The 26,592-nt window shown below is 41.2% G+C and overlaps 1 protein-coding gene across 4 annotated transcripts in view; it reads right to left on the bottom strand.

The window, feature by feature from the left end:
* The window catches only part of adgra1a (adhesion G protein-coupled receptor A1a), a 98,116-nt gene extending 80,013 nt beyond the window's left edge, over positions 1–18,103 (bottom strand). For 2 of the 4 annotated variants that reach the window (XM_020044735.3, XM_034292051.1), the window contains exons 1-2: positions 17,712–18,103; positions 17,028–17,215 (exon numbers count right to left, since the gene is read on the bottom strand). In XM_020044735.3, the coding sequence (XP_019900294.1) occupies positions 17,028–17,030 (3 nt within the window). In that variant the 5' untranslated portion in view covers positions 17,031–17,215; positions 17,712–18,103. The remainder of the gene's footprint in view (positions 1–17,027; positions 17,216–17,711) is intronic. The other 2 variants (XM_034292050.1, XM_020044734.3) reach the window with 2 other exon arrangements.
* Between the last annotated feature and the right edge of the window lie 8,489 nt (positions 18,104–26,592).

Consider the following 26,592-nt stretch of genomic DNA (forward strand, 5'->3'; position numbering starts at 1 on the left):
TGTTAAGTTAATATTAAAAGTTATTAACATGTGATCAGAGATGGGAAGATCATCTGCAGTACAACCAGTTGGAGTAACACCAGAGCAGCATATCAAGTCCAAAACATGACCTTGGGAGTGAGTGGGAAAGTTGATATGTTTCTCCAATCCAAAACTGTCCAGGCAATATGTAAATTCCCTTGTATAAGCATTATTGACATTATCCATCCATCCATCCATCCATCATCTTCCGCTTATCCGGGGCCGGGTCGCGGGGGCAGCAGTCTAAGCAGGGATGCCCAGACTTTCCTCTCCCCAGACACTTCCTCCAGCTCTTCCAGGGGGACACCGAGGCGTTCCCAGGCCAGCCGGGAGACATAGTCCCTCTAGCGTGTCCTAGGTCTTCCCCGGGGTCTCCTCCCGGTGGGACAGGACCGGAACCTTCCCAGGAAGGCGTTCCGGAGGCATCCAAAATAGATGCCCAAGCCACCTCAGCTGACCCCTCTCGATGTGGAGGAGCAGCGGCTCTACTCTGAGCTCCTCCCGGGTGACCAAGCTTCTCACCCTATCTCTAAGGCATCGCCCAGCCACCCTGCGGAGAAAGCTCATTTCGGCCGCCTGTATCCGGGATCTTGTCCTTTCGGTCATGACCCAAAGCTCATGACCATAGGTGAGAGTAGGAACGTAGATTGACCGGTAAATCGAGAGCTTCGCCTTACGGCTCAGCTCTTTCTTCACCACGACACAAGACCGATACATCGACCGCATTGCTGGAGAAGCTGCACCGATCTGTCTGTCAATCTCCCGTTCCATCCTTCCCTCATTCGTGAACAAGACCCCTAGATACTTAAACTCCTCCACTTGAGGCAGGCACTCTCCACCAACCTGAAGTAGGCAAGCCACCCTTTTCCGTCTGTCGAAATATAATCTCTCCACCTGGTCCTGGGCCTACCACGAGGTCTCCTCCCAGCTGGACGTGCCTGGAACACCTCCCTAGGGAGACGTCCTGGGGGCATCCTTACCAGATGCCCGAACCACCTCAACTGGCTCCTTTCGACGCAAAGGAGCAGCGATTCTACTCTGAGCTTCTCACCCTATCCCTAAGGGAGAAGCCAGCCACCCTTCTGAGAAAACCCATTTCAGCCGCTTGTACTTAGGTGAGGGTAGGAAGGAAAATTGACCAGTATATCGAGTGCTTTGCCTTCTGGCTCAGCTCTCTTTTCGTCACAACGGTGCGGTAAAGCGAATGCAATACCGCCCCAGCTGCTCTGATTCTCCGGCCAATCTCCCGCTCCATTGTCCCCTCACTCGCGAACAAGACCCCGAGATACTTTGGACGTACAGGGATTGGATAGCCCTCAGAAGGGACCTCCTCACCCCATTCTGCCGCAGCACCTCCCACAGAATCTCCCGGGGGACCCGGTCATACGCTTTCTCCAAATCCACAAAACACATGTAGACTGGATGGGCATATTCCCAGGCCCCCTCCAGGATCCTTGCAAGAGTAAAGAGTTGGTCGGTTGTTCCGCGACCAGGACGGAATCCACATTGTTTCTCTTCAATCAGAGGTTCGACTATCTGCCGCAGTACCTTTGAGTAGACTTTCCCAGGGAGGCTGAGAAGTGTGATACCCCTGTAATTGGCACACACCCTCTGGTCCCCCCCTTTTTGAACAGGGGAACCACCACCCCGGTCCGCCACTCCTTAGGCAGTTTCCCAGACTCCCACGCAATGTTGAAGAGGCGTGTCATCCAAGACATCCCCTCCACACCCAAAGCTTTCAACATTTCTGGACGGATCTCGTCAATCCCCGGAGCTTTGCATCTGTGGAGTTGTTTGACTACCTCAGTGACTTCTGCCATGGAGATTGACGATGCTTCCCCATCAGCCTCCAGCTCTGCCTCCACTATAGAGGGCATGTTAGTGGGATTTAGGAGTTCCTCAAAGTGTTTCTTCCATCGCCCAATTACCTCCTCAGTTGAGGTCAACAGTGTCCCATCCTTACTGTACACAGCTTGGATAGTTCCCCGTTTTCCCCGTTGGCCTCTTTCACAGCAGAGGTCGCTGCCCTTTGGGTCTGTCGGTACACTGCAACCGTCTCCGGAGTCCTCCGGGATAACATATCCCAGAAGACCTCCTTCTTCAGTCGGACGGCTTCCCTGACCACCGTTGTTCACCAGGGTGATTTCTATAATGGTTTTTGGTTGCATAGATAGCCATTTTCCATAAAGAGCCAACTAAAGTTCTACAGGATCATATTATTGAACGGTACAGGGGGATCGAGATTTTAAGATTTTAACATATTTTTTCTCAAACCCTGTTGCCCTCTGCCAGAATGCTGAAGTTAACCTTCACTTGTAACTTTGAACCTTCTTTAACTCAGCATGAGTTCTGTGATGTCATGATCCGCTGAATATTCCAGACTTTGATTATGAGAAAACAGCACATTTCATCCGCAGCTGCCCAGAAACACCATGCTGCTTACAAATTATGTTGCTAATTTCTGACTCCGTCTGGTTAAAATTTTATTTGTTAAAGCTGCACTAGGAATAATTTTTTTTCAATAAAATTACTCACAGGTCAGAAATCGGTGCTCAGTGGGAACCTGCTCTCATCTGTGAAGAGAATAGGGCACCAGTAGCAGACCTACCAATTGTGGTGTTCTCTGGCAAATTGAGCTGCACGGTGCTGGGCAGCGAACACAGGTCCCACTAGAAGATGTTGGGCCCTCATCACCCTCATGGAGTCTGTTTCTGACAGCTGGAGATCATTTTCTAGGACTCTGGCAGTGCTCCTTCGGTTCCTCTTTGCACAAAGGAGCAGATACCGGTCCTGCTGCTGAGTTGATGCCCTTCCAGCTCTCCTCGTGTAACAGCCATCTCCTGCTATGTCCTCCATGCTCTTGACTGCACTGGGAGACACAGAAAAGCTTCTTGCAACAGCACATATGAATGTGCCATCCTGGAGGAGCTAGACTGCCTGTGCAACCAGAATGGGCTGCAGGTACCACCTCATGCTACCAGCAGTGACAAGGAAACTAGCAAAACGCAAAATTAGAGAAGAATCAGTCGGGAAGGATAAGGAGAGAGCAATTTAACGGCCCTCTCGCTCTGTCTGCTTAACTGTTGCAGGTTGGTGGGTGGAGCGGAGAGGGTTGTCGGTGATGTTGGGAGTACATGTGGCTGGGGCTTATTAGGTTTACCTTCTCAGTCATTAAGGGGCCTCCCTTCTTGAAGCACATGTGATTTTGAGTTGTTCTTAGGGTTGGTTTGGTTTTGTTCTTCACCTTTCAACATATGCTTTCACCCAGTCATTCCCACCATCCACACTACATTACTGATATGCTGACTATCACATCTCACTAGATTATCTATTGGGTTATTTAGTTAATACATTTTTCCTTTGTAACTAATTTCTATGTGTGGACTCCGTCTTTGTCATGACTTATGAGCCAAGGTTGTGACAAGGACACTAGCAAAACGCAGAATTAGAGAAGAATGAGTCCGGTAGGATAAGGAGAGAGCAATTGTCTGTAACCATCTCCTGCAAAACTATTCCCTTTTTGGGCGTTGTCTTAAACCTGTTCTCACTTTTATTTGCACCAAAACAGGTGACAGTGATTCACAATGGCTTATGCTTTCTAAATTTACAGATTGATATCCCTGAAGTTTAATTGACTTGGTGTTATACTGTGATGATTTTGTGTTCCCTTAACTTTATTGAGTAGTGTAGTAAGCTAGTATGCCAGTATTGGGACCGAATGGGACATACTATTTCGTCATGAAATTGTCTCAACATTAGATCAATTTGTCACGCATTCACATCAAACTAAGTTTGAGTATTAAACTAGACATCATGAAGTATTGTGTTAAACTGACTAACAAGTTTACTTCCACCGCAAATAGCATCTATGAACTGTATGGCTTTTGGCACTAGCCGTTTTAGCTTACAAGCCAGTAATACTAGTATCTTACTGCTTGGAATGGTTATCAGAATTGTGCCCATGCTAGCAAGACTGACGACGATATTTTGCCAAAGCTATTTAATTTCATGGCACAACAATGTTAGTTTTTGCCGGACCGCTTAGCAGTGTCGGCCAAGAAGAGCAAATGTCTATTAGTAAGTGTGTGCGTGACTGACAGACTACCCACCCACCCTTTGTTAAATAGCGTAGTAGTTAGAGAGGCGAACTATCAAGCAAGAGGTCCTGCGTTCAAGGCTTGTCACAGTCAAAACTAATTATGCATTAGGATTTGTTCAGGACAGACAAAAACGTTGCTTCCTACAACCTTCAATAACCACGTTATTGTAAGCCTAGAATAAAACGGTTTACAGATATATTGTGACTATTTCTGAGGGATCTTTGAAGTACGAATCAGTGCATGCTTTTTGGGGTAATATAGGCTAGATCAAAACCCAGGATAGCCAAAAACTTTGCTTGCTACCACCTTCATTAGCTAGATTATAGTAAGCCTAAAATTGGGGTAATATAGCCTAGATCAAAACCCTTTGGGCATTAAAAGAATAGGGGTTTTCATGATTTTCTCATCTTTTCATCTAATAAAAAAGTCAGTTATCAGCACCTATATTGATAGTTACTGTATCAATGGCATTCACAAATGAAAGAAAATTGAACATTATGCCATGAAATAAAATAGCTTTGTCAGTGTTAAGTATGTCTTAAATCTCGCTAGTAATTGCTCAATTCTTATTACTTTTTCAAGTAGCAAGATAGTAGTAGGCCTATCTCAGGCTAATAAGCTATTAATACAGCCAGTGGCAAAAGCCATACAGTTCATAGATGCTACTTGTGATGGAAGTAAACTTCGTAAGAAATGAGATTCAGTTGAACACAATGCTTAGTAGAGTCTGGCTAAATTTTAAAACTTGTTAATGCAGGACCAAATGATCTAATGTTGAGACGCATTTTTATGACAAGTGTGTCTTTGATCCCAGTCTGGGAAAGGGTCTGCCCATTCCACCCCAACATCAGGACACCGCTGTCGCTATGGACCTGGGGGTGGCTGCAACTACTGGGCAGAGGGCGCAGACGGCAGGTTCGGAGTGCCTCCTGGAGGCGGAGGGCATCCCACTGCACTGTGCCGTTCTCGCTCCACTGGGTCCGGAGGCGTCAGGCAAGGCCCTACCATGTCAACCCAGGTAGCCCATGTTCGCTCACCTATTGCTTCCCAACACACTCAGTACACTGTTCCGGTTTCCCACAGGCTGCCCAGGCCGGGGGATTGCGTGATAAACCTCAGAGGGAGCCAAACTCCCTAAGGGTCACATGTGTATCCCCTGTCACAAGCCAAGACGGCAGCCATGACAGCTTTTTTCGATGAAGCATTGCAGCAGGGGTACATTTGTCCCTCAAAAGCCGCTTTTCCACCAAAAAGTACACGGAACTTTGAGTCCCAGGAACTGCTATTCAAGGAACTAAAGGGTTCCTTCAGCCCATGTGAAGACTACGCAAATTAGTCCGCTGACGTACGCACCATACGCCATACAAATAATAATAATTTTTTTTTTATTATTTATGCGACACTGCAACATCACAGAAACCAGGGAGGAGATTCAATTTGTGTTGCTGTTGATCATAATTTATTTGTTTGCAAATGTGGTCATTGAGTCAATGGTGGCAGAGACGAGCAGTAGTAGCAAAGGGGATTCAAAATCCCCGAAATGCTTTTAGAGTTACAATACAAATAAAGTGAACAGATTTTACGAGTTATCGCAGAGATTGACCATTAGATGACTGATGAGACGGATTCGCGTCATCACGCACAAAAAAAGAGAACGGTAATTTTATTTTTAGTAGGCCTATATAAGTTTAAGTAAATCACAATTGGGAATAATGTTACCGTAAACTACATCAACTTATTATTGGCACATTTTTGTGTGTATTTCTGATATGAGAGTACTACAGAATATGTCATGTTACTCCATCCGTTTGGGTACACAAACAGTGGGAAACCATGGTTTCAACTTTCACTGAGGCCTTTCACATTTCTGTACCTGTGCTGTCGATTGAAACCATTATTATTGCAACCATAATTGCAACCATGACATCGCCATCGTGTTCCCATTCAAAAAAGGATTGCCATTGCACTGTGAAAACCTGCAACCAATTCAGTACAGGAGCATTTCTCATTTGGATTCGGCATTACTACAGTGTGTCACTAAACACAATTTCTGCAAACAGTGAGATTTAATAAATATTTCAGCAGTGAGCAAGACAGTGGGGTGGAAGTTTTCAGGTTTACACAAACAGCCACACATGTTTGGTTCCACAACAATGTATTTATCTGCAAAAATGTAGGTGCAAAATACAAAGAGTACTGTAAACCAGCAGCAATCTGGGTAGTATTATTGAACATTTAGATATGGCAGTAACATTAGTAAACTAGCAGCAATTGGTAGTATTTTTTAATATTATAGATACATGAGTATAATATGCTTATAAATGGTGGCATAGTACACTTCAACTACGTAGTGAGAATTACAAAATATAACAAGAAGATAAAGAAATAATATACATAACACTGTACATGGTTAATATACATAAAACGTTTTCTTCCGCCTAAGACTCGAGGAACGCCAACTATCGCCTCCTTATCACTCTTTATGCGGCTTTCCTCAGCCTGACTCTTCTTCAGTATAGCAGCTGCATATACTGGTCCTCGCTGCAGAACAGTCCGGTTAGCGTCGTCCATGTCCCTCAGCGTGTAAAGGAAGTCTGTCTCTTTTCCTCTTTCCTAAAAAGAACAATAAACACAAACACACCACAATAAATTAATACACATAGCCAACAGCATTTTTCAAAAATATCTTGTAATGAGTAATCATTTGATCAAGTTGTTAATGTTTAGTGATTATTAGATACATACAAATGTTAAATAGCATGTCATTAATTATCATTTCTGAAATTCTAGTGGAAATATTACTATTTTCAGCTAGTTGGTTAGCGACATGGCTAAAAAATACGACCCACCATCCTCTATTATCAGCCGTCTTACTACTTTGTCCAGTAACCTTTCATTTCCTCTTTATTTGTGTTACAAATGCCTGATCACAGTTTCAATTACGTGTTTACTAGAAAGTTTTAGCTACCTTTCATGCCTTCTGATGAAGAAGGGAAAAAAGTCAGATCACTGAAATCTAAGTTCACGATCTGCATCTAAAACGTCCATACATTACATTTTATTATTTAACCTCCATACATTACATTACCAAATAGGGGGTGGCCGATAATAGGGGGTGTTAGCTAGGCTAACATCATTGATGTTCCTGTAGCTAACGTTGATTTTTGTCTAGAGGAACAATAGCATGACAAACTAACATGTTGTATACAAATATCCTGACTTTTCCAAAACATAACGTTTATTGAATTTAACATGCCTCATGTAAAACATTGTGATTTACCTTAAACCGACTGGTTATCCAGTTTCTGTGTCTTCCACCATAGCTTCCAGCAACGCAGCAGCCGAGTCAATCGTTGCCGCAGCGCCATAGAAGGCCGGCCTGTGACCCAGCAACACATGTAGACGGTCAAATTATTTGCTCCGCCGGTCAGAACCGCTTCTATAATTGTGATCCTCGATCTTCTTTTAATCTGGTTTTAGTTTTTTAAGCTTCTCCCGGCACTGTTTCCCCGTGTGAATAATGTTCAGCTCACCTAACTTGTAGGATATTTTCATGTACTCCTTATCATTACGAATCACCTTTTAGAATTCTCGCTGGATTTGGTCGTTAGCATAAACGACTTTGTCGTCAGTCCATCTGTTGCTCTATTTCCTCTCCATAACATGTTCTTTAATTTTTTTTGTAAGCAAAATAAACTCCTTTATAACAACTCCTGTAAATGTACTCCTCTGAGGACATTTAAAAATGGCGGTTGAAAACTTCTGCAAGTAAACTCTTTTACTACTGGACCAATCAGAAATGTTCACCACTGCAAGCCCCACCCCAAAAGTTCTGGTACTCTGGGAAAGTCCTACCTCTTGAGCAGGGACTGTTTTGGGGGTAAAATGCAGTTCCTGGTTCTGAGTTCTAGACCCTGGTTCCTGCAGTGGAAACACAGCTAGTTCCTGGAAACGTTCCTAGTTCCTGGGTATAGTTATTGAGGTGGAAACGCGGCCCCAAGTCAACGCGGCTCAAGTTTCTTTTTTGTGAAAGATTCCACTCTTGTCTTCTACAGCATACACTAAGAAAACTGCAAAGAAGCAAAATGCTTAATCTAGCTCTCTATAGCTAGCAACCCGGAACCCTAAGCTAAAATTAGCCAGGCTAAAAATAACGTCAAACTCTGAGTTAGCGCCTATATTTTTTTGGAACTGGTCATTTTATTTTTCACATTATTATTAATATTATTATTATTATGAACTTCATTCTCTATCTGGCATTGGTGCCACATTATGACAGGTGAGTAATTGCAAGATGCTGTAATTGTTTTTTTTATTGAAAACAACTAGTGCAGCTTTGATAAGGCAGCATTCTCCTATAAAAATGACTTAACATCAAAATTCCACATTATCAACAACCGACAACGGCTGGTCATCAATTGAATTGATCGCAGCAAGAGCCTCTGCTCTCTCATTTATTTCTGCCCATGGGCTGTCTCTGGACATTTTATTGTGCTCCCATTGTTTGCCACAAAGTGGCTGTTGTGGTTCTGCGCTGCTAGCATTATCATACTCCTTGAACTCTGCGCTGTTTTGTTGTCTGTTTGATCAAATTGCGTGTGACAAATTAGTGTTTTTCCCTTTCCTCTTGACAATTTAGCAGAGCAGAGCTTGGACTCCCGCGCTACCAATCTGAATTTTACATTCTATACTTATGTGGCCAGAGGCCATTGAGTTTCACTTAATGTTTCCATGACATGGTATCAATGCGTGGTATCTGCATATTTCTATGGTTACAAGTACAGTACGAGCTCAATATCGGGCCAGTATTGGTGCATCCCTACCTTTGGGATGAGGTGGAATTGGTGGTTTGTCATGTTATCAAGTCAGCATGGACCAAAATCCCAAAGAATGCTTCCAGCATCTTGTTGAATCCATGCCGCTAACAATACAAGCTGTTCTGGAAGCAAAATGGGATACTATCCCCTTGTTTTTGCAAGTAAATATACAAAGTCTGTTGTTTAAGTCGTGTTTTATTGTTTTAAGATAACAGAGAAATTCAGCCATCTTTGTTGTTGGACACATGGTTAAGACTAATGGCTGTGGCACACTGCAGCGATTGGAGACCTTGTGACCACTTGGTGCTTGTCTAGCCTCTGATCGCTAATTAAACTCGAGCTATCTTTTGACTTTTATTAAAAAACAACGAGGGCAAGAAAAGGGAATTTCATGCGCATGCAAAAAACTGATAATCTACACCAGTGTTTTTCAACCTTTTATGAGCCACAGCACATTTTTTACATTAGAAAATTGTGTTATCTGAGAGAGGGACTTTAGCTATGTCTTTAACCACGTCAGGGCCGAGCATCTCGTTGACAATGGCTTTGCAGGCAGATAGTATTATTGTCTCTGCCACAGTGTGGGACTTTTTTGATTTAGCTACGAGTTCAGCTACTAGGTAACTAGGCTTTCTCATTTACCATTTTTCTCATAAAAGTTGCCAGTTTTGCTGTGTTTTCACGCAAGCTAACAAAATAGTCCATCGGGTTGTTTTGAAGCGACAGGTGTTTAGTTTGGAGATGGCGTTTAAGCTTGCTTGGCACCATGGCGCTGTTGTACAGCCTCTCGTCACACACCAAGCATAATGGTGTCGGTGCTGTCTCATCCCCAGTGAAAGTAAATCTGAACGAAAGATAGCTTTCGCTGTATTGCCTTGAGCTCACTGTCTTTGCTTTCTTTTTACCACTCAGAATCTTGTCCAGGGACATTTTTCAGCTACCTGCTGCCACCCGGACAAATATTATATTACTCTGCCAGTCACTATATTACAGCACAACCACTCTACAATGGCATATTATTTGCAGATGATAATTAGTAAATGTAAAAAAAAAAAAAGTATTAAGACTAATTAAGTGAAATTGGATAATTTCTCACAGCACACCTGACGATCTCTCACTGCACACTAATATGCCGTGGCACAGTGGTTGAAAATCACTGATCTACACAAGATTCCCTGCTAAGAAGTAGTCATCTTGAACATACATCCGTTTGCTGTGTGGCTTAGTTATGTTCAATTTAGAGGCCGTTTGAAACCGCTGTAGAATGATCATGTTTCATTGGCCATTTGCCCTGTCACATGCAGATATCTGGTCCACTACACGAACATACCCTATGGAGCATACCACATGACATGTGTGCATGCTTCGACAGCGTGTGTGTGAAGAGAAAGAAGGAAACGGGTCAGAGGAAGGAAGAAGGAGACAGTGAAACGGGTCAGAGGAGTGAAAGAAAAGAGAGGATAGAATATTTGTCAATGTCGTGCAACCCTAGATCCTGTCCTTTCTCAAAACTGCAAGTAATAACAACCAACAGCATTACACACTTGTTCCTGTCTAGAGACTCTGAGGCAAATTGCAGAGCTCTGACAGGTTTGCAAATAACCATGCTGAATCTGTGGGTTTCACAACAACAGCAAATAACATTGATAATGCCTATAGGTATTGATATTATGTACATTATGTAAGTCAAGCCAATTATCAGGTATTTCCACTAACTCTGTGTAAGATAGCAAAACTTTCAGTGGCCCCAAGGTAGGACTTCTTCTGTACTGGAGAAACACACTTAATCTATGGATTATCATGGACACGCACATGACATCCCTGTGCAATGATTAGCTGACTGACACTATATTGATATGCAAAGCACAGCCCCCACTGCTTCAAGAATCACTTGGGCTGTAGTCAATTGAGTATCCTAAATGCAGGTCCCATCCCAGTGCCCTTTCTACAGCTCAAGAAAAAATTAAGAGAACACTGCACCTTTTTCTTTCCTTTCCAAAAAAGTTGAAAAGGAAGGTTTTGAGAGAGGAAAAGAAGCATTCAATTTTCAGTGGTCAGTATTTTCAGTAAATCTTCAAATTTTGTATTCCACCGAAAATGCAAAGGTGCCAGTTTGAGAAAAGTTTAAATTGAGATATCCACACATTGGCCCTCATTTATCAAAAGTGCGTACACCAAATTTCCAGCGTACACCTGGCGTACACCCAAAACCATGGTGACTTTGAAATTTATCAATATGGACGTTGGTGTACAGCACTCTCAAATCCTACGCCAGCTCAGGAGGTGGTGTACGCACGTTTTGAGTTAGTGCGGAAATGCGCAGAAAAAAAATTCCTAACGCACTGACAAACTAAAAGATATGATATATAACAACAACATAATTACAAACTTCAGTGTTTATTTTTGTGCAACATGGACTTCAAGGTTTAATTTGTGTGACTTGATTTATATGTATTCCTTCAGATGCGAGCCTGTGCACTTTACATGACGTTTCAGGGTTAGGCCCGGCAGTTGGGCACGGACTGGGTTCAGTAATAAATGGCTTTTAATTACCAAATTATAATTCAGACTGACAAAATAATAAAAATGGCATTCTTCTTCTTTTAAATAATAATAGAAATAATAATAAAAATTACATTCTTCTTCTAAATAACAATAAATGTCATTAATAATAAATATCATGAAATAATAAGACGAATATTACAAATTGTCATGCAATTATTAATGTGAATGAATGGTACTCCACATCACATCATCTTTTATTCCGCTTTTTAAACTGCCAAATGAAACAATTTTATTTATTTCTACCTCTCTGGTGATCGTCTCAATCTCCACGTCAGAGAAGTTTCTCTTTTTTGCCGTCTTCCATGTGTCCATGGCGTAAAATGAGGGCGTGGGGGAAGCGGAGACTTGAATATATAGGGGCGTGTTATTCTAATGACGATCGTTTTCAGCCGCGGCATTTATCAAGGGCAGGTATTGCGTACACCTGGATTTTAAAGGTACGCACAGCTTCATAAATCAGGCGGTGAGAAGAGTGTAAGCAAAATCTTACGCCAACATATACGCCCGTTTCTACGCAAGAATGATAAATGAGGGCCATTGTGATCTGCTTGGAGTCAACTGAGCTAGTTAAACTGTACTCCTTTAGCTCTTCTGTACTGAACATTGCCGTTATTTACTGTGCTGGTCAAAATATAGCCTAAACATGTATCCTTCATTTGGTCTGGTCCAGACCAACCAAATGTGTACTGTTTTTTTGACAGAGTATAAAAGAAAAACACGCAGCCTCCTTAAGAAATGTTTGTTTTTAAATTAGATATACAGTTAGGTCCGGAAATATTTGGACACTGACACAAGTTTTGCTATTTTCACTATTTACCTAAATATATTAAAGTTACAGTAAAATAATGAATATGGGTTTAAAGTGCAGTCTTTCAGCTTTTCACATCTAAATTGGAGGAAGGTTTTAGGAATTACAGCTCCTTAATTTGTATCCCCCCCACTTTCAAGGGACCAAAGGTAATTGACTCAAAAGCTGTTTCATGGACAGGTGTGGGCTATTCCTTTAGTATTTCTTCAGGAATTAAGCAGGTAAAAGGTCTGGAGTTGATTTCAGGTGTGGCATTCGCATTTGGAAGCTGTTGCTGTGAACCCACAACATGCAGTCAGAAGAGCTCTCAGTGCAAGCGAAACAGTCCATACTTCGGCTGCAAAAAAAATCCATCAGGGAGATGGAGAGCTGAAACATTAGGAGAGGCCAAATCAACAGTTTGGTACATTCTGAGAAACATAAAGAATGCGCTGGTGAGCTCTGCAACACAAAAAGTCTGTAACATCCACAGAAGACAACAGTGGTGGATGATCGTAGGATCCCATCATCATCATCATCATCATCATCATCTTCTGCTTATCCGGGGCCGGGTCGCGGGGGCAGCAGTCTAAGCAGAGATGCCCAGACTTCCCTCTCCCTAGACACTTCCTCCAGCTCTTCCGGGGGGACACCGAGGCGTTCCCAGGCCAGCCTGGAAACATAGTCCCTCCAGCGTGTCCTAGGTCTTCCCCGGGGTCTCCTCCCGGTGGGACGGGACCGGAACACCTTCCCAGGAAGGCGTTCCGGCGGCATTCGAAACAGATGCCCAAGCCACCTCAGCTGACCCCTCTCGATGTGGAGGAGCAGCGGCTCTGCTCTAAGCTCCTCCCGGGTGACCGAGCTTCTCACCCTATCTCTAAGGGATCGCCCAGCCACCCTGCGGAGAAAGCTCATTTCGGCCGCCTGTATCCGGGATCTTGTCCTTTCGGTCATGACCCAAAGCTCATGACCATAGGTGAGAGTAGGAACGTAGATTGACCGGTAAATTGAGAGCTTTGCCTTGCGGCTCAGCTCTTTCTTCACCACGACAGACCGATACATCGAACGCATTACTGCAGAAGCTGCACCGATCCGTCTGTCAATCTCCCATTCCATCCTTCCCTCACTCGTGAACAGGACCCCTAGGTACTTAAACTCCTCCACTTGAGGCAGGCACTCTCCACCTGTGGTGAAGAGTCCATCCTCTCTCAAGGAATGTGGTTTCAGAATGTGGTTTCCAAGCTGTGTGTAGAGGTGATCCCGACTACCTCTTGTCGGAACCTCCCAAACTCACGCACGATCTCAGGCTCCTTCCCCGCCAGCGTGGTGACGTTCCACGTCCCTAGAGCTAGTTTCCGTGTCCAGGGATCGGGTTGTCCAGGCCCCCGCCTTCGACTGCCGCCCGATCCTCTCCGCACCGGCCCCTTATGGTCCCTCCTGTGGATGGTGAGCCCACGAGAAGGCAGCCCCACGTCACTCCTTCGGGCTGAGCCCGGCCGGGCCCCATAGGGAAAGGCCTGGCCACCAGGTGCTCGCGTACGAGCCCCAACCCCGGGCCTGGCTCCAGGATGGGGCCCTGGCTGCGCCATACCGGGCGACGTCAAGGACCTCAAAATTTTTCTCATCATTAAGGGGTTTTGAACCATAGGATCCCTTCCATGGTAAAGAAAAAACCCACAAAACAAGTGAAGAACACTCTCCAGGAAGTAGGCATATCATTTTCCCAGTCCACCATAAAGAGAAGACTTCATGAGAGCAAATACAGAGGGTTCACCACAAGGTGCAAACCATTCATAAGCCTCAAGAATAGAAAGACCAGATTAGACTGAGCCAAAAACTGAAGCATACCACATAATTCTGTAAAACCCGGTGGAGGTAGTGTGATGACATGGACATTCATGGCTTCCGATGGCAGTGGATCATATGGGGGAAATTTGGTGAGCTTATGTATTGATTTATTATACCATTGTATAAGATTAAAAAAAAAAATCACTAGCTACCTACTGTGTTGATAGTAAAGTACTAAATCCATGTATTTAGACATTTGGAAAATGCACAATGTGCTAATACAGCGCTAAACTAATCAAAGGAACAAGACTAGGCTGATTGAGACCATAGTTATGTGTTGCTCAAAGATCAGTTATTTTGAGATGTTTGTCACACTTTTCCCATACAAAATGTGTTTCTGAACTGTATGGCAGACAGACTGTCACCGATCTTGTCTTTCTGTCTCTATTTGCAACTATTAGACTGTATTTGTGTCAAAGACTATTTTGATCTCTACCTTACTTGCCTTAAAGGGTTCTGACTTTAGATTTCTACAACAGTCACTAGTGTTTATTGATGATGTGACAGAAGACAGAAGCAGCCGGAGGAATTCAGAAGTGTATAGGGATATCCTGTCTGCTCAGATTCTGCCATATTCAGCGAAGTTGTTTGGAACAATGACCCAAAACATATTGCAAAAGCAACCCAGGAGTTTTTTAGAGCAATTGAATAAATTGAATATTCTGCATTGGCTGAGTCAATCACCTGATCTCAACCCGATAAAGCATACATTTCACTTGCTGAAGACAAAACTTAAGGCAGAAAGACCCACGAACAAACTGAAGACAACTGCAGTAAAGGCCTGGCAAAGCATCACAAAAGGAGGAGACCCAGCGTTTGTTGAGGTCCATACGTTCCAGACTTCAAGCAATCCTTGCCTGCCAAGGATTCTCAACAAAGTATTAAAAATGAAAATGTTATTTAAGATTGTGTTCATTTGTCCAATTACATTTGAGCCCCTGAAGTAAGGGGACTGTGTATGAAAATGGTTGCAATTCCTAAACAGTTCATACAATATATTTTTGTTCAATCGCTTGAATTAAAACTGAAAGTCTGTACTTCACTTGCATCTCAGTTGTTTCATTTAAAATCCAATGTGGTGGCTTATAGAGCCAAAATAATGAAAATTGTGTCTGTGTCCAAATATTTCTAGACCTAACTGTACACTTTGGTCAGTAAGCAGGCACTTATCTAGAGCTACATACAGTCAGTGCAACAAAAACAAAACAAAAAAAGGATCCAGTTAAGCCTAGTTCAGCCAGACCACGATTAGAAGGAAATCAACCCCACTAGCGTTATTTTCAGTCATCCTTGATGCTTGCTTACTCATGCTAAAAAGAGTTTACTCAATGCAGACTGATTTGAGTACAAGCTAGGACCCGGTATCTCTATTCCTGTGTTGATTAGAAATAGAAGGAATCGAGTGCATGCAATGTATAAAGTAAACCTGTCTAATCTGTTAACTGTAACACATCAACCTACAAGTCCAGGAACCCATATTGCATTTATTTAGGAGCTATTTCTGATGCTAGGTTAGCCAATGTTGAACATAATACATTTCTCCCTATCCTCAGGATGTGTTCCAAATTCACAAACATTTTTGGAAATTAAGCCTCTTCTGAAAAATTCTAATCTAGACCCAGACATATTAAACAATTATAGGCCGATATCAAACTTTCTGTTCCTCTCAAAAATCTTAGAAAAATGTGTTTTCCAACAACTGAATGCCTTCCTGAAGACAAATAACATTTATGAAATGCTCCAGTCCGGTTTCAGACCCGATCACAGCACTGAGACTGCACTCGTGAACGTAACAAATTACCTTCTAATGGCCTCAGAAAAAGGTTCCGCCTTCATCCTGTTGCTTCTTGGTCTTAGTGCTGCCTTTGAAAATATTGATCACTCCCTTCTCTTAGAGAGACTGGAAACACACATTGGGCAATGTGGACATCAATCAATCAAATGTATTTATAAAGCCCTTTTTACAACAGCAGTTGTCACAAAGTGCTTTTACAAAAACATGTTATAGCCTGGTTTCAATCTTATTTTTCTGAAAGATATCAGATTGTATGTGTGGATAGCATATCCTCTGACAAATCAAAGGTATGTTTTGGTGATCCTCAAGACTCAATTTTAGGCCCATTATTGTTCTCACTTTATGACTTCTTGTTTTTATTTAAGCTTACTATAGAACCACAGAAGCTTGTAGCCAGTGAAGTTTTAGTTTATCCTGAACAAATCCTAATGACTACTTTGTTTGGTCAGAGGCAAGGATTGAACCCCAGGCCACTGCATGACAGACCGCATCTCTAACCACTACGCTATTTAACAATGGTTGGTGAGTGGGTTGGTTGGTCAATCAGTGTTATTCGGTCTTCTTTGCCGGCTCCGCTTACACGGTCCGCAAAAATAAAACATTTGTAATGGTTATTAGGGGTTTGGCAGTGAAACTGGTGAAACCCTATTATATGCTTCATTATTACTGCAGCTGAAAATGTATTTGGTTATCTCTTTTGTAGTTTTGTAGTTGCTAACATACCTTAATGTGGCAGTTGAGAACAATAATAAGATACCATACAATAGGGTTAATTAGGAATGTGAACTTGACAACTGAATCAGTTACCAAACATCTGGAAAATATATATATAATTTCATTCCGAATACAGAGAATAAACCAACATAAGGAAAATGTCTAAAATGTGTCTTTTCAACATATGTGCTTATTTGTAGCATAAATCCAAAACACCCATGAATACTGTATATAAACCACGCCTTTATGTAGAAGGATTATGTTTAAAATGGAACTGAAATCCCGTTAACTAATCTTCACCACGAGATGCATAGCTTGTGAACTGAGGAAACTTGTGAAACCGGATAGGCGAACACAAACAAGCAAAGTAACCTACTCACCATTAGCCTGGATAAGTTACACTTTAGTTGGAAAGCAAAGGTCCCGTTTAGCCAGAGCCAGTTTTGAGTCTGGACTGCCCATGCAGAGGCTCAGCCTTTCCAACGGGTTAACGTCGGGTCATCCTCTAGCGCGAAATGTTCCGAAGTAGTGCAGAAGGGCTGCGTAAAGCGACTGAAGCCCGATCCATCTGAGGAAAGACGAATGGGTGAAACAGAGTAGAAGCCGTTTCAAAGCAAGCGCTTTTTATACTTAATAGAAAACGCAATCCTAACTATTAGTATTTAAATGTATTTATACACGTGCGCACTCTTCAACGTGCGGTTGCCTGACAGTGCGTGGTTGAACTTGACGTCAGTTCAGCTAGGGGAGGTTGAAAAAACATGGGTTTTGGTGTGGGGAAGCTTTTTCCACAAATCTTGTAATATAGCTACGCAGGTTTGGTTATAGCGTAGCTATTGCAGTCGAAGAACACCGTATGACATTATATACTTTCAAATATATTAAAATATTTAATCACATTTCAACCTCGTTATAGTATAATAATACCATATATTATTAATAGTGCTTGAATAAAACTATAGTAATTATTTTCTTAGGAGCAATAATTCGTTTCTCATTCCAAACCTGGGAAATATAGACTATTAGTACAGCTTGTCAGTGTGGTTATGCAATACATCACATACCAGACTAATAGTATAGCGAGCCTGTTAGCAGCATCCATTTACCCGATTTGATGATAGCAGCTGGTGCGGAAATGCTTCCGTGTGTCCTATCATCTGTGAGATTAGACAAATACATGCGCTGGTATAATAATTACCATCTGAGAAAAATCCAGTTTTCGCAACGCTGGTCATCAAGAGTTTACGTTTAGAGAAATCGCTAATCCCATTTAAGGCAAATGGAGCCAATACTCCGGCGCTAAGAACTGCTGAGCTTGATTTCAGTACATAGGCAATTGTGATATTTTTGCCTTTGAATACTTCAAGCAAAAAGGTTTGGAATCGAACACATAGCCAGAGAAAAACAATGTAGCTTAACTCGCCGGTTCGTAGACGAGGCAGAGCGCGTTTGGTATAGCTCCCAACTGCAGAGGTGGAAATGGTTCCTCCTGTTTGCGCTCGAGGGCACATCAGCGCCTGGGCGTTGATGTGGAGAGACATCCCAGGTTTTACCCTTCCTATAGAGCAGTCGAGAGAAGCGCATTAGGCCTATGGGTTCCCGCTACTATAGGAATATGCGAATCTACCATTTATAGATTCTGGAAAACCTAAGGCTCTCTCTGTACTGTACTTTTTCCCCCGACTGCCCAGCCTATTCACTTATTTAACGAAGTATAATTTACCTTGATCTTTTTAACTGATCATTGTGATCTAGTGGTATCAGTCACTGCCAGTCATAAATGCTCAGACCGGAGTTCAATTGCTGTGTCCAGCTTTCCCAATATGTGGGAAATGGGTCCACGTGAATAAAATATAACACTAATGAAGGGTGTTAAATGGGAAATGCATTGAAAAAATGTATACATGTTGATCTTATACATTTTCACCTATATATATTTGGCATCTCTCTCCTTAGCCATACAGAGATCAGTGGTCAATAGGGAAAAGGTGGAAACATTTCTATAAGGGAACCCCAAATAGTCTTCTAGGATTCTAACTTACCCTTGGCCAGCATGTACTTATCTTCTGGGCTTGCAGTGCAGAGTGGCTGTGCCTAAGAGGGTTGCTGAATATCATACTGCCATGTTGCTGTCTGCAAGCCAATCCCAAGGCCTTGGCTTCTTGGGTAAATGTGCTTTTCCAATGCTCAGAAGACTCAGTTGAAACTGGTTGAATATATATTGGCTGTATTAACCTGCATTGATGCCGGCCAAGCAATGACCTCACTGGTCAAGAAAACTAGCCCATATCTATGTATGCTGAGTCCTTAACATCATAACAGATATTCATAGATAAACAGCAAGGTACCGGAGACTGCAAGCTCTCTGAACAGGGGACTAGTTAGGACATACTTCCTTAAAATCAGTATACCACATTTTTACTTGCACATTATATTTAAAGAAATTACGTTATTGGACCAAAGAAGACACACCTTCTCTTAAATAGGCTGTGCAGGCAACAATTCAAGCTTACTTAGTCAGTTCCTTGTGTACCTGTATATATCCTTTTATTCTAGCATATACTTAGATTATTAAAGACTAGTGGTCAGTATAACTCGTGGCTTGTATGATTGAAAATTAAAATAATGAAATCCTAATAATTGAGAGCACTGCACCTCTTTCTTTCCTTTCCAAAAAAGTTGAAAAGGAAGGTTTTGAGTGATCAACAGAGGGGTTAAAATTAGGAGACCACTGAAAATTGAACGCTTCTCTTCCTCACTCAAAACTTTCCTTTTCAACTTTTTTGGAAAAGAAAGAAAAATGTGCAGTTGTCTCTTACATTTTTTCCGGAGCTCTATATAGCTAATAACAGATCAGAATGGCTTTTTTAGCTACTTACAAGTATCTCACAAAGGTGAGTACACCCCTCATATTTTTGCAAATATTTGATTATATCTTTTCATGTGACAACACTGAGGAAATTACACTTTGCTACAATGTAAATTAGTGACTGTACAGCTTGTATAACAGGGTACATTTGCTATCCCACCAAAATAACTCAACACACTTGAAAAAAATTATTGTTCCTCTACTTAAAGATGGCCTAGGCTATAAGAAGATTGCCAAGACCCTGAAACTGAGCTGCAGCAAAGTGGCCAAGACCATACAGCAGTTTAACAGGACAGGCCTCACCATGGTCGAACAAAGAAGTTCAGTGCACATGCTCAGCATCATAACCAGAGGTTGTCTTTGGGAAATAGACTTATGAGTGCTGCCAGCATCGCTGCAGAGATTGAAGGGATGGGGGGTCAGCCTGTCAGTGCTCAGACCATACGCTGCACACTGCATCAAATTGGTCTGCATGGCTGTCGTCCCAGAAAAAAGCCTTTTCTAAAGATAATGCACAAGAAAGCCTGCAAACAGGTTGCTGAAGACAAGCAGACTAAGGACATGGATTACTGGAACTATGTCCTGTGGTCTGATGAGACCAAGATTCACGTATTTGGTTCAGATGGTGTCAAGCATGTGGGGCGGCAACCAGGTGAGGAGTACAAAGACAAGTGTGTCTTGCCTACAGTCAAGCATGGTGGTGGTAGTGTCATGGTCTGGGGCTGCATGAGTGCTGCCGGCACTGGGGAGCTACAGTTAATTGAGGGAACCATGAATACCAACATGTCCTGTGACATACTGAAGCAGAGCATGATCCCCTCCCTTCGGAGACTGGGCCGCAGTGCAGTATTCCAACATGATAACGACCCAAAACACACCTCCAAGACGACCACTGCCTTGCTCCTCGTCATGGAGGAGTGGAAGAGTACTCCAGTGGCAAACTGTGAAGCTCTGGTGAACTCCATGCCAAAGAGGGTTAAGGCAGTGATGGCAAATAATGGTGGCCACACACAATATTAACACTTTGGGCCCAATTTGGACATTTTCACTTAGGGGTGTACTCACAGCAATTTAGAGATTAATGGCTGTGTGTTGTGTTATTTTGAGGGGACAGCAAATTTATACAAGCTGTACACTCACTACTTTACATTGTAGCAAAGTGTCATTTCTTCAGTGTTGTCACATGAAAAGATATAATCAAATATTTACAGAAATGTGAGGGGAGTACTCATTTTTGTGAGATACTGTATATACACATCTATACTCACTAATTAGTGGCGAAGATGTAAAATTTACAGTGGAATATTATACTTTTTTTTCACAGGGCCTACCATAGGGTTTTCCTATAATTTACATTTCTAAGTACCATTACTACTCAAGAGAACGCAGAGAGGTTCCTGATCCAGTCATTGCTGTGTTAAGAGCATTACTAACCAAGCAGTATTAATGCCTGCAAACTCTGTTTCTATGCCAACTGAACTGCCACCCCCAGACTGTTCAGTTTAATAGGAAGATTGGGGATTTGTTGTTTCTGTAAACAACTAAGGGATGAGGTCAAGCAATGTATACAATGATTTCACATCCGTCAAATTCCAATTGGCATTACAAATCACGTACGGCTGTTTTAATAATATAAAATTGGCTTGGATGCATTGTATTAATGTCCTGTATTAATCTCCCAAACTGAAGAATCATACAGATAGCACCATCAAATCAGTAGTGTTGAAGTGCCATACAAAAGTGAACTGAGAGCATAGCTAAACATGTTCATCATCCATTGGTGTAGGTATGCCGTTATATGCTATTTTAATGCATTGACTGAGGTTATTTAGTAATTAAGTGAATCCAAGCTTCTTTGTCAGACCACATGTTGAAAATGTTCCACTTGGAGGAAAACGCTATAACAGATGACCACCAGAATGAGCAGGTAGGCGCCTTAACCCCGCCACAAGTAGTTGCTGGAAGTCAGTTCATTAAGGCAACCATATCCTATAACCCTCAGGTGCTGCTGAGACACTTTGTATTTCCCTTTCATCTGAGTCCAGAGCACTTTCATTGTGTTGCAAGCAGGATACAGTCCCTGATCACACTCATGCAGAAACAATCTAATATTTTTTTTTATTTTGAACTTGGTTTGGGTTTCAATTGTCAATTTGCCATTATGGACATCTCACAACAACTCTGCAACGTGATGCAACAAGATATGTGCAAACCTGGTGGCCAACTACAAGAAACATCTGATCTATTTGATTGCCAACATGTGTTTTGCCACCAAATAATAAGTCATGTTTTGCAGATGGGTCAAATGTTTATTTCACTCATTAAAATGCAAATAAATTAATAACATTTTTGAAATGCGTTTTTCTGGATTTTGTTGTTGTTATTCTGTCTCTCACTGTTCAAATAAACCTACCATTAAAATTATGGACTGATAATTTCTTTTTTTTTGGGAAAACTTACAAAATCAGCCGGGGATCAAATATTTTTCATGATCTGCAAATACAAAACACGATCCACAAATATATTTCACTACCCGTAAATAAACTTGTACCTCAAAGCAAGGATTTGAATATATGAAAGATTATTGTTGATTGCCCCTCACACCTTTGAACAGTGAATTCATTTTGCGAATCACATTATATTTGTTAAATGCGTAAGTCATACTAGCCTACTCATTGTTTAATTTTAATTAAATTAACATTCAGATCACTAGATAAGTAAGACTGGCTATATTATATAAGATTTATGATCAATAAAAATTATTAGGCTAACTTATGTGAACTGACATAACTACAATGCATTTACTGTTAATTAGCCTAATTCGGTTAGGCTTAAAGCCTTTCTGACCTAGTAACCCTTAGCTTATATTCATTCTCCACGGTTACATTTCAACAAGGGCCAACTGAATAGCCAAAAAAGAATGTGACAACAGCTATTATACCGCTCTGGAAAAAATTAAGAGACCACTGCAAAATTATCAGTTTCTCTGGTTTTACTATTATGTATGTGTTTGAGCAAAAATAAAAATAAATTTATTTTATAAACTACTGACAACATTACTCCCAAATTCCAAATAAATATATTGTCATTTAGGGTATTTATTTGGAGAAAATAACAACTGGTCAAAATACCCAAAAAATATGCATGGTTTCCAGACCTAAAATAATGCAAAGAAAACAAATTAAACCAACCAATGATGTGGCACATTTTGCTTGGCTGAGCATTCATTTTAAATTGCTTGACTAAGAAAAGTCGATGCAGTGAGGTCTTTCAAAATGTAAATTCCAGATCAGAATCATCTCAACATTGCTCACATTCCAGAATAATATTATGAACTTTGGATCTGACATTGTGTGAGGTTTAAAATCTGGTTTTGCATAGGCCTTCTGCAGCTTCATGTTAGTACTATGAAGTTACTGTAGAAAAGGAAATAACAGATTTTTTACTGATTGATCTGTGCTGATAAGGTAAAGTGAAATATTATCTCTGCACAGTACAGATACTACTTTGTATGAGGCAGAAACTGAAATTGACATTTCTGTGAACATCTTCCTGGGTAATAGGATTTAAATCCAAAGAATTGTTGGCATCAAAACATATTTGATCTATTTTTACAGATGCACATTTCTTCCAAATCCAATTGCTACTGTTATGCCTGACTGTTTGTGGACAGATGCCCCCAGTAGATGCCTGTACGTTTAGGCTATGGAAAGATTTCCAATTGACATAGTTTGCATCCACAGGTCCAGATGGGGACTGGCATGCCCAAGGGTACAGTCATTTGTGCCTATAACATTGGGGAAGCCTGAAAAAGAGGATTACGTTAATACAGATTTATACTGTTTATTACGTTTATTTTAATGGTCACATACCCTTTATTTTACATTTATTTTAATGGTCACATACCCACAGTTGAATAAAATGCCTCCTTTGTGTTTCAAGACTACTAGGGAAAGGGATGAAAATGTTCAGGTACTGCTTTAGACCAAGGCATACCCTTATTTCCTAGCATGCAGTTGCCTTCGCAAGACCTTCTGCATCACCAACACTGTACAAGAATGTCCCACATGCAAAGAAACACAAAGCTATGCAGGCAGACTAAACAGTGGTCAAAGCTTGGGTACTTTGAGTTTGCTTCCTTATGTGTGTTTCCAGCAGACTGCATAGGTAAACTTTGCTGGCCCTACTGAACCTGTACCTCTCCCACAGATACTCATCAGGGAAGCCCAGTGGAGAACCTCTGTCTCAGAAGGCCCCTGGGGCTGGTGGTGTAAACGCTTTGTGTAGAATCTGAGCATCCATAGGGTTGTTGAAGAATGGAAATGCCATATTTGGTTGCAACTGGCTGGTCTTTATATGCACTCCTTATAGGCTAAATCTTGCATACTATATAAATATATATATATATATTTGCTAGAAGATTAGTATGTCTCAAACCATAGTACGCTGAAATGCCAATTGTCTACTATTTCTGGTGGATTTTTGAAATACGCACCCATTCATGCTTGTTGGGGTAATGTAGACCACAACATCTTGCACAGTGAAAGAGGAGGGGTTTTCATGATTCTCTTATCTTTTCACTTGACGAAACAGTTAGTTATCATCACCTATATTGATAATTACTGCATCAATGTTGAACGTTGTTGTGCCCTGAAATGAAATAACTTTGGCAGTTTAAAGTTCGTCTTCAGTCTCGCTAGCAATTGCTCTATTCTCATGACTTTTTCAAGCAATAAGATACTAATATTACTGGCTTATACGCTTTTAAAACGGCCAATGGCAAAAGCCATACAGTTCATGGATGCTATTTGTGGTGGAAATAAAATTAATAAGAAATGTTCTTTAATTTAACAAAATGTATAATGGTGTCAAGCAAAATACTCAAACTTGGTGTGATGTTAATGCATGACAAAATTGTTGAGGCACCATATTATGACAATGTAGGTCTCAATCAGTCCCACTACTGGCATACTAGCTTACTATATACTAAACAGTACGTACTTTACCATCATCTGCAAAGTACGTATAGTACTTGTTTTACGTAGTAATGTAGTAAGCGATTTGAGATTCAGCCATAGTCTAGGCCTATGTCATTTAACTATTGGCTTTTGAAGACAAAGTGGTAAGACATGGTTTTTTTAACTTGTTTATTTTTATTAATATGTTCTTTGGAACGTCAATTCATGCTTGGTCACAATGACAGAAAATTCTGAATTTATGTTTACGAACATGGACAGGACAAATGTAATGTGAGCGAGAACATACACAGAACAGTTTTTTGGGGTTCGGTTTCTGCCTGTTGGACATTCCTTAAAACACAGTTAAATTAAGCTTGACAGTTAGCCTGCGAGGGAGCAGCCACAGTAATGGAACGGAACTCTCACCTAAATTAGTTCAAAAGGTATATTTGTCATTTGCAATAACAAGTTACGGCAATCAAATGCTTGGATTTAGCCAGACTTATTGAAATAAGCCTGAATATTCCTTTATCTGCCCCCCAGGTGTATAATCACAGTTCATTTGTTTCATTTGTGTTTTGAAAATCCATCGCTGGTGTCCCTAATAATCACATGTTCCGTTCATGTGGGTAAAACGTATTTCTGTGCGGATGTTCACAATTGCAAATGTGCTTTCACCTGCCTAGGGTTTCTGCAGGTTTTTACAATGTTGGTGGTTGTGGAGCAAAACATCTGACTACTGCAGATTTAGTGTACATGTGAAAAGCTACAGATATCTTGATTTTTTTATATACAACAATGTCAATACCCTTTTTGAGAAATTGCCATTTATTTTTCAACAATTGTGATGGCAATTTCTGAAGTCCAAACGATTTTACGAAAATGGTAGGTAAGACAGGAAAACTCAATTGCATAATAAACAGTTTAATTCTTGCAAGGAGAGAATACACAGGTTACAAAATAACAGTGAATAATCTCTAAATGAATACAGGACAATCAACAGTATTTAAAGGGAGAAAAGGGGTGTGGTAAAATCCTGCACAACTGCCTCAACTCAACAGGACACATTCTCTTTGTTTTATTACAACCTAAGCTTCACACAAATGACAAGCTGTCCTTCCCCCCACAGGTAACCTCTTCAGTTCTAAGAGTTCCAACCGAACCCGGACAGACAATAGATGCTCTGATGAGTTATACAGATGCGCAGATTAATGAGTATACATATAACCAGCCAATACCATTGAATGATCCCCCACACACATTCCTTTCCCAATTTGAACAAGGGAACTCAGTCCTTTAATCAGTAAGAATACATTGTTAGAGAAATTTCCCTGACACAATGTTTTGAAGCAATTAAAAACATGAATAAAACGTTTTTGGCCAACTATGTAACGTCTAACCTTGATTGATCACGCAAAAGTTGTTCAACTGGTTATAGGTTATTCCTATTTGTTTTCTAATGCCTCTTAATATGAAAGTACTAAAAGTAATCTGATTACTTACTGAATTTGAGTCATCAAAAGGTTATGTTACTTATGACAGATGTGGACAGGTAACTTGTAACTTTAACGGATTACATTTATAAAGTAGCGTACTCAACCCTGGATATACAAAAAAATCAAAACCAGCTAGGTCATGTGGTGGTCCAAATGAAGCTGGCAAATTTGTTCATTTAAGATCAACACATGCACATTGCATATGCCTGCATTTTGCTGTATTTGCTTGAAGACTAAACACACTGTAGATGGAGTGTCAACAAAAATGCTGAGGCCTCAGGATATCATTCCATGTTGTCTGAACTTGGGTTGAAGTAGTTGTGCTACGTAAAGCTGAACCAGGAGCAATTGTCGTTATCATCTAGGAAAAGTGAAATTACTATGCGAGAGCTACAAGTAAAACTATCACAACATAGGATGGCTGGTTGGATAGCTGGCTAGTTAACAAATTGACATGGATAAATAAATCCGTCTGTGAGAGCGACACGTGTGTCACTACAGTGTCGCTACTCTAGTAAATAGTAAACCGTCCTGTAAATAGAAATGGAAAAACGCCGGAGGCGATGACCACGACACCGTGGCGCAGATGTCATCTACTGCGATTCCATGGAAAAGGGCAGAG

The sequence above is a fragment of the Esox lucius genome, chromosome 5, assembly GCF_011004845.1.
Source record: "Esox lucius isolate fEsoLuc1 chromosome 5, fEsoLuc1.pri, whole genome shotgun sequence".
In the NCBI taxonomy this organism is placed as follows: Eukaryota; Metazoa; Chordata; class Actinopteri; order Esociformes; family Esocidae; genus Esox; species Esox lucius.